The 9,072-nt window shown below is 41.8% G+C and overlaps 1 protein-coding gene across 1 annotated transcript in view; it reads right to left on the bottom strand.

Annotated features, from left to right (window-relative positions):
- UBR5 (ubiquitin protein ligase E3 component n-recognin 5) overlaps nt 1-9,072 on the bottom strand; it is a 96,411-nt gene that overhangs the window by 5,514 nt on the left and 81,825 nt on the right. Inside the window, exons 43-53 of the mRNA XM_075825900.1 lie at nt 7,580-7,752; nt 7,011-7,124; nt 5,472-5,689; nt 5,218-5,338; nt 4,036-4,134; nt 3,715-3,958; nt 2,063-2,168; nt 1,836-1,980; nt 1,612-1,742; nt 1,278-1,514; nt 1,107-1,191 (exon numbers count right to left, since the gene is read on the bottom strand). Of these exons, the coding sequence (XP_075682015.1) occupies nt 1,107-1,191; nt 1,278-1,514; nt 1,612-1,742; nt 1,836-1,980; nt 2,063-2,168; nt 3,715-3,958; nt 4,036-4,134; nt 5,218-5,338; nt 5,472-5,689; nt 7,011-7,124; nt 7,580-7,752 (1,673 nt within the window). The remainder of the gene's footprint in view (nt 1-1,106; nt 1,192-1,277; nt 1,515-1,611; nt 1,743-1,835; nt 1,981-2,062; nt 2,169-3,714; nt 3,959-4,035; nt 4,135-5,217; nt 5,339-5,471; nt 5,690-7,010; nt 7,125-7,579; nt 7,753-9,072) is intronic.

The following is a 9,072-nucleotide window of genomic DNA, read 5'->3' as shown; positions in this document are numbered from 1 at the left end:
AATTAGAACAATGTTTAATCACCCACACACTAATTGTTTAACTAAAAAAAAAAAAAAGAACATTTTTTGCTGGCAACACATTCCCTTTAAGAAAGGGAGAGTGTGCAATTCTCACCAGAATGTCACTGCTGTAAGATTTCCTGCTTGTAAAGAGGGAGGGGAAAGAATGCAGCATGTGTAAGGCAACATTCACGTCAGAGGTGGACCCGTGCGGGACGCGTTGTCACGGATCCCCCCCCCCCCCAAACCACAGTCTATGGTGGGATGCTTGACATGCAGTAAAATACGACATATCATATTTTTCAATGGACCTTTCACACGCTCCGTTGAAACAACGGTCATGTAAACAGTACACTACACACAAGTAGCCTTTTATTCATTGTATGCACTCTTGATATACTTATTTTGCGTATCTCTTAATATCCAGGATATGACATTTTATTGTATATACCATGTTGCTTTGAAATATTTTGTACTAATTGTATTATGAGCACTTATGACTCGGAGTCCTTATATGCGGTTGATAGTATGTTCACATGCTTGAGAAAGGTCCAATTGGACTGAAATGTCGCACTGGTGGGTGAATAAATTCTCGTTTATTTTGGAAGTGCTGCCTCGTCTCTATTTTGTCAGTGGATCTCTGTTGTGGGACTTTGGATTTGCGTCCCTCGGAGGCTTGCACCCAGTACTTCACATTTATCCCCGTTGCTGTGACAACTACATTTTTTATAACGGGTTAACCTGTCACTTTCTGGTTCTCTCATTACTGATAGGTCATTTTTAAGCTCTCCAAAAATCTACTTTTCTTTAAAAATCCATAAAGTTAAAACATAAAATTGCCTGCAGCAACCACTAGGGGGAGCATTGGAGATTATGGAATGAAATGGGAGCAGTAAGAGCCCCTAGCCGTGGCTGCAACCAGACAGACAGGGAAAAAAAAAAAAACTCATAAGAAAAACAGGCTCCAAACTCTAAGATCCGCAAAATTATTAATCGGCAGATTGGATCCATTTATAATATTTCTATACATTTTTATGTTAAACATGATTCACACGAGCTGTCCAGAGATTCTTTGCTTCGCCACATTAGGACAGGAGAACACTTACTTTTCTGCCCAGAAGAACTTTAATAACCTGTCTGCTTAATGTGATGGGACACAATTCATTCTGCAAAAGACACAGTCCGAGAATCCTGCAAAGGAATTCACAGCATGATAAGTAACTGTCCAAGTTCTAGAGCTGCCCATGTATACCGATACACTGATGATTTGCAATTACCTCCCAATATTACGGAAACAGTTTAGTCTCGCTTCAGTGTTTTTGCCAGGCCTGGGGCTATAGAAGCCTCTTTTACCAGGTTGATAAAATAAAGGTGCATTATCATCTCCGTCATCAGTGTCCGTCAACTCCATATCAACCACACTGCGGCTGGAACCATGACGCTTCCGGTTTTCCTGCACCTTTTCAGAGGAGTCTAATAAGCCAAGGTCAAGAATACTGTCTGCTCCATTTTCCCTAGAGAAATTAACAGCCACAAGTTAATTTAATTAAAAAATTCTCTATATGGATGTTATATCTGTACGGATTAAGCATGCAGGCTGGCGTACTGTACCTTCCATGGGCTATAATTAGTTCCATAGCCTCATCGACCCTGGCTCTCAGGGAGTCCTCGCTGGCCAGCAGCAGTAGTAGCTGTGCAGGAGACAATTCTAGCAGCATACCAGTAATTTTACTAGCAAAGGCCTATAGAGAAATATTTCAGTTATACATAGTTTAAACATCTCATTTAAAAGACAAAAAGTAGCCTCCAAGTGGTACAAGAAGATTTTTCCTTACCGGCTGCATGGCTTGTACCCTTGGATAGAGCCTCTCGCCAAGTGCCTGTCTGTGGGCAGGTAATGGATCCGGGTCATCGCTGGGATTCCCTTCAGAGGCTGGCCTGAACGGCCTAGTATCAATAGACAGCTGTCTTCTAAAATCCCTAAAATAAAAAAGTAGGTTACCTAAAAAGATAAAAATCAATAACAATACTATAAGTAAATCATAATAAAAGCAGCACAAACCTGTCCCTATCACGACGAGAACCTGCTCGTAAACCACTGCTCCTCCTCATGTCTCTTTCCCTTTCCCGATCTCTCTCCCCCCGATTTCTTAGTCTCTGCATCAGACCTTAAAAACATTGCAAATATTATACATGAACATTAAATTGTTGGTTAACACAAAAGATTAATGCACGAAACTTAGAAAATAATATTGTCATAAGTAACAGGGTAGAATATAATTTTAGGGCCTAGCTTACGTCTGCATTGGAGGCTCAATTAGGGGCTTCAGTTACAGACCAGACTAAAATACTGGAAACATGAACCCCTCGGCAGAACCCAATAAATCAATGGGTTCCATTGGCTGCCGGTGGTGTCTGTAGTGCAACGAGAACTGGCACTTCCGGAGCAGAACGAAATGGCCAGCGCAGGTGTGAACCGGCCCTAATGCAGTGGTCATTGACGTGACTTGTAGTTTCTATGACCAACTTTACTCAACAAAAAAAAGGCTACGAATACCACGATCGATATCTAAAAAGGCTCTTTCCGCGTTTGCAACCAGTTAATTATTCCAGGGAGTCTAAAATGAAGCAACTTTGCAACTGGTCTCCAGGGTAACAGACTACAAACCAACCCTGCGTAGTCGGATTCTGCAATCATACTCCCAGCCATTCCCTAATTCTTACAAACATACATTTGTTAAAGAGGCTCTGTCACCAGATTTTGCAACCCCTATCTGCTATTGCAGCAGATCGGCGCTGCAATGTAGATTACAGTAACGTTTTTATTTTTAAAAAACGAGCATTTTTGGCCAAGTTATGACCATTTTCGTATTTATGCAAATGAGGCTTGCAAAAGTACAACTGGGCGTGTTGAAAAGTAAAAGTACAACTGGGCGTGTATTATGTGCGTACATCGGGGCGTGTTTACTACTATTACTAGCTGGGCGTGGTGTATAGAAGTGTCATCCACTTCTCTTCACAACGCCCAGCTTCTGGCAGTGCAGCACTGTGACGTCACTCACAGGTCCTGCATCGTGTCGGCACCAGAGGCTACACTTGATTCTGCAGCAGCATCAGCATTTGCAGGTAAGTAGCTACATCGACTTACCTGCAAACGCCGATGCTGCTGCAGAATCATCTGTAGCCTCTGGTGCCGACACGATGCAGGACCTGTGAGTGACGTCACAGTGCTGCACTGCCAGAAGCTGGGCGTTGTGAAGAGAAGTGGATGACACTTCTATACACCACGCCCAGCTAGTAATAGTAGTAAACACGCCCCGATGTACGCACATAATACACGCCCAGTTGTACTTTTACTTTTCAACACGCCCAGTTGTACTTTTGCAAGCCTCATTTGCATAAATACGAAAATGGTCATAACTTGGCCAAAAATGCTCGTTTTTTAAAAATAAAAACGTTACTGTAATCTACATTGCAGCGCCGATCTGCTGCAATAGCAGATAGGGGCTGCAAAATCTGGTGACAGAGCCTCTTTAAGTTAGCAAGAAGTAAAGGATTGTTCGTAATATAACTGCTGTATCAGAACACACACTTTGCCTGTAGACTTCCCGTGAAAATACATAGGTCTGCATAGGAGCTGTACACACAAAACACTAGACTGAAGGACGAAGCCACGCAAGCAACCACAAGTCAACAACCATCAAATGTCCTTACTTGTATGTGTTCCTTTGTTGGTATTCTGGACACAGTCTAGACTGGGCAGTTTTTCGTTGGACAGAAAAGCTTGTGCAATTGCAGTATAGAAGCTTCGAGCTACTCCACTGCCTTCTCCAGGCTCATCTTTGAAGGTGACTTTAACTCTGTGTACAGCCATTGGTGTTGTGGCACATCTTCTTCCAAAATGATTGTTTAACTGTCTCATGGTTTGCTGAATAAGGAGATCTCGATCTCTGTCAACCTATAGCCCATATAAAATGTCAGATATTATTTTCTATCATACATATACAGAATATAAACATACAGACCCATTCATACCTCCAATGTGAGGTCTCTAGACTGTTGATTTCTAAGTTTCTCCATCTCTCTTCTGAACTTCGACTCTTTCACTTCAAAACCCCCCAACTCTGTCAGAATCTGGTAAGGAAATTTTTTTTTATTGTATATAAAGACAATTGAAAGGTAAAAACAGACATCTGACCAACACAGAGTGAGTAGTGGGAAGGGGTGACTGAGCCATTAGGTTTACCTCACAAAATGTACTGATTCTCCTTGTGGACATCCAGCTAGTTGGGAATCTTTAAAGCTATTTTACACCCGTGAATATCACTTTGCCTTTTTTAGTCTAAATAGATTAAAAATTATTTGCTAAAATATATATTTCTCAGTATATCTTTATAGTGGATTCTGCTTTGTTTTTCTGATAGAGCTGCAAATCATAAACTGCTGGCTACCTGCAGCCACCAATAGAGGGAGCATGGGAGTGTATATAGTGATCCAGCAAGAAAACAAACACCTTGTTAAAGAGAGCGTCGGGAGAATGCCCAGAAATCTCCAGCCAGGAGGTGGTGTCTGGTCATTCTCCAGTCACTCCGGTGAAGGATCTGCGGGAGTGATGGCACAGCGTGATCTCACTGGGCTGTGACTAAAGCTGGACATGAATGAAGAGAAGTGTATGACACTGATTGGTCAGCGTCATACACTTTTCTTTTCAACGCCCACTTGGTTAAAGTAAAAAAAAAAAACAAAAAAAAACACCCAGTTGGGCTTTTACAAAAAACTAGCATAAATGTTACAATTATCAGAAGTTTGTCACTAATACATTTTGGTTTTTTTTTTCGTTTTAAATAAAACACAGTAGTTATTTACAACACAGCGGCTATTAGATTAGGTAGGCGATAGGGAAGTATGAAACTGCCGACAGAGCCTTATCAAAGAGCACGCTGCTTTTTTTTTTCCTGTGAGCCGCCAAAAGCCCCCTGGGAAAAAACTAGACGTGCACCTGTCTCCCATTGAAATCAATGGGCGGGGGGCGAGAAGGGGGGACTATTTGGGCCATTTCTTGGCAGTGACTCCTACACGGTTTCCACATCAAAAATGAAGTGTTAACAACACCTAAATCAATGCACAACCCCTTCAAGGGACTTGAAGTATGACGAATTAATAGCCAAACCGGATGATGGAGAGAAGAAACACAGGATATTGGGGTTAGTTACTTACAGATCCAGGCTCTGCTCCCACATCTTCCATAAACACTCGACCAAAAAGTTCAAGTGATAATCTCCATCTCCCCAATAACATATCATGAGATATCACCATGCCCATAAAGCTGCATTGTGGCCTGAAAAAGGATTAGTAACAAATGGAAGACAGACCATGAATGTACAAGTATATATATATATATATATATATAATTTTTCATATAGAAATATTTAGCTAATAAAGAAGGACAAGTCAATATAACTGTAGATTACCTGAATGATGTTAAAGGAGGGCCCTCACTCTCAGTCAGACCAATTTCTGCCAATAAGCTGCTCTTTAGCTGGGCTGCAAGATCATGTGCAGAAGGTCCAGGCTTTGAGCTTTCCATTTCCTCTGCAGGTACATTTTCTTCTTCGGCCTCCTTCTGCCGGGTCTGCATACTCATTACATTTTTCAAGTTCGCAGCATAGGACATTTTAGTAGGCAGAACCTGCAGAACACAAGATACATAGATCTATAACACTGGACCTTTCCCTTAAAAGGTGAATTCCCATCTCACACATGTATGGCATATTCACAGGATACGCCATAAATGTGTAATAGCAGCGGGTTCTGGGAGGAGTATCTATGTGGAGAACAGGGATCCCCCTGTGACTGTCATAAATATCTGAGATAAGAATGACCCTTTCAAGTCACATCATGTAATATAAAACCAATACAATAATGGAGAATATGAATGGAAAACTACTGCATCTATGTTTCCTGACAGTATCTTCTATACTGGGATAAAAAAAATAAATCAATGTCTAAATAGTGGGGTCCGGCAGCTTGCAGGGAATAGAAACAAGACCACATTTAAGTGAATGGAGCGGTGCTGCAATTCTAAAACTGCTTTAAGTAGTTTAATGCCTTTTGCACACAGTGCAGTTTCGGTGCAGTTTTTAACCCGTTTTTGAAGCCACAACCAGGAATGGATTGTTGGGAGGAGAAGTATATAGGAAAGATTCTACTTCTCCACTTTTTTTGAATCCACTCTTGGTTGTGGCTTCCAAAACGGCACTGTGTGAATGCAACTTTATAGATCCCGTCATTTTAAGCCATCAACATATGATGGTAAAACCCCTTTTCTATATTTAAAAAAAAAAAAAAAAAAAAAAAAAAAATGGAAAGAAATTGTAGCCACTTCAATTTTTAGAGAACACTAGATTTTTCCAATCATGAAGTAGTCCCCAGAGTGTGAAATGATCAGGAAGAGAAATGCAAAAAAAAAAAAACAAACACTAAAAAGCTTCCCTGGGATTTTTCTTTTAATCTTAGCCCTTTTGAAATTACTTATTTAAAAAAAAAAAAAAAAGAAAATCATAGACCTGCGTCTAAACATTCTTATTGGCCCACAGGTCCATACATGCCCTCCTCACTATGTTTGCGACACCCGTACATTGCATAGGAAGGATGTCCCTGCTGCAGCTGTGTCCCATACGGTCAGTACATGAAACAGCCACAGGGGGAGACATACAGATGTAGCCGTATTTATCTTGACGTTTAACACTAAATACACAGTGGCAAGATCCTTTACCTTGACTTTTTCAATGGCTTGTGATATCACGGTGCAGCAAATGATCCGAGGCAAGTTAAAGACGGCTACATCCGTATATTGTACAGAAAGTACAGGCCGCATCATCACTAAAAGGTCCTTATTCTTGAAGAAAAACAGGGCTAAATAAATTTCTGTAGAACCCCTTTTAAGTAGCAATAGTGTTAAACCAGGAATGAATGATGTAGAGAGACGGCTGGCGCCTGATCCACCTTACCTCCAGGCAGTTTCTGTCTACTGTCACTTCTATTAAGCATTTTCCACTATTAGCTGAAGAGGAATAGAGACCTTGACTTGGGCGGCCAAACAAGTCTTCTTTCCGAGCATTGGGCTACAAATAAATACAGTTGACAGTAAACCTGTGATATTCAGGGCTATTCTGGATGAATGTGTGACTGGATTCACAATGTTATTATTGCTCTATGTATGCATCATAGTAGAAAAAGGTGCAGCAGGAACTAGATAGAAAGACTTCAAATCACAAACACAAGTATGTAAGGTCAATATGTGGCACTGTAGAGAGGTCGACATCTACCCTCAACTGTGACCAGATGTGACACACAATACAGATACTAATCCTCTAGGGCGCAGAACATTTTGATGATTTACATGTTTTTCCTGCAGGGTAAGTGAAAACGGAAACATCAGACATTAAAACATATCTGTTGCACTTCTGTCGGGTACCAGGAGCTACATGTTGGGTATTCTAAAGTTACCTTCTACAATTACATCACCGATGAACAGATCTAACATTAACCGTTCAGAGATTAGGGTAAACTTCCTTACCTGTAAGAGATGTGGCTGGTCAGCTAGAGGAATAGCTTCTGCAAGAGGAACCTCAAAAGGATTTGGTGGAATGCAACCAAGGAACGTCATCGAATCTGAACGGCGGAAAAACGGATGGTTCTGGCCGGTCTCTGCAGGCAATGCGTCATCATCCTTGTCATTCAAAGTAGAACCTAAAACAAACATACTTCAGTATGGTCAAACAAATAAGAGGATTTCACTCTAGTGGAAGAGGAAGGGAACAGATGGCAAGCATCAGATATTTACAGTGCAAATAAAAAGGGTTGAAAATGGGGCAATCATGCAGGGATCATCAATATTGAATTCCTCTTTAGTATCGGGGACACCGCACAATGGGTTCCACCCTTTCCCATAGACACTGGCTTATTCAGTTTAGGAGGTAGACATGTCCCGATAACAAGGTCGGCTGCTATTTTTTTTTTAATTTTAATTTTATTTATTTTCTCTTTAGCTGCAGGCGGCTTGTCCACCTGGTCTTCAGCCGGGTTGTTCTCTGCACTGAATTTCCCTTAACTCCTGTAACCTAATTTTCTGCATCCAAAGACAAACTCCACTATATATGTGCGAGGTTACTGAAGCAGCAGCAGGGGTGCAGTTGGGCCCCTGGGTTGCTCCTGCTGCAGGAGCGGATTTGGTTGCCAGGTGATACTGCACCTTAGAGTAGAGTATGGAAACACTTAAAATAGGCCACGTGAAGGGATAATCAGTTTGACCAAAATGTTTACCAAAGTACCTAATGTTTATTAATTTTGCTTAGCCGCAATGGATCAATGTATAGCAAGTGGATGTGTGGGGTCCAGGTTTTTCTTTCCCCCGTTGGAGGTTACCCTGCACACATCCAAAGATGCGGATCCTGAGGGTGGTTATCTTTAGTGCGGGCTTCTGTGATGGGTTCTCTGCGCCATCCATAAGACCTGCTTCAACCGGTCACAGTCTGGGATCCGAAGCCTCTTGTCCATGGGACACAACATCTGGGTAGAAGTCCTGTGGGCTCTTTTTTCTAGGCATCCTTTTTGCCATACAGGTGGTTTTCACTGGGCGGGGGGAAATAAAAAAAAACAAAAACCTGACAGCTGTCTATCCGGAGACCGTAACCACTCTATAAAATGTCCTCCCAGAGGCTGGGTCCCGGTGACGTTAGTGACACATATCTGCGTCCACTTTAATATATAATTTACATGCGGCCAGCTCACCCCCATTCTGCCTGCAGTGTCTACAATTCATGAATATCAAGATGCGGTCTCCATCCAGAATATGGCTTGAAGTTCTTTACTTAAGTCTAAGGGGATATTTACAGACTCTACCAAACCATGGTTGAGTCTTTGGATTGTTTGCATTCCCAGACAGCGGCCATACTCCATGCTCTCCTTCCCCCTCCGTTGGATAATACAGTCTACCACTCATGGTAGATCCCATAAGAGGCGCAGAAGTGCCAGTGAGAAGTCCGGTTCCTCGTCAGGTTCCCTCTAAGG

This window comes from Rhinoderma darwinii, chromosome 5 (genome assembly GCF_050947455.1).
Source record: "Rhinoderma darwinii isolate aRhiDar2 chromosome 5, aRhiDar2.hap1, whole genome shotgun sequence".
Lineage (NCBI taxonomy): Eukaryota > Metazoa > Chordata > Amphibia > Anura > Rhinodermatidae > Rhinoderma > Rhinoderma darwinii.
The sequence above is the reverse complement of the archived record's forward strand: the minus strand, read 5'-3'. Positions and strand labels throughout refer to the sequence as shown.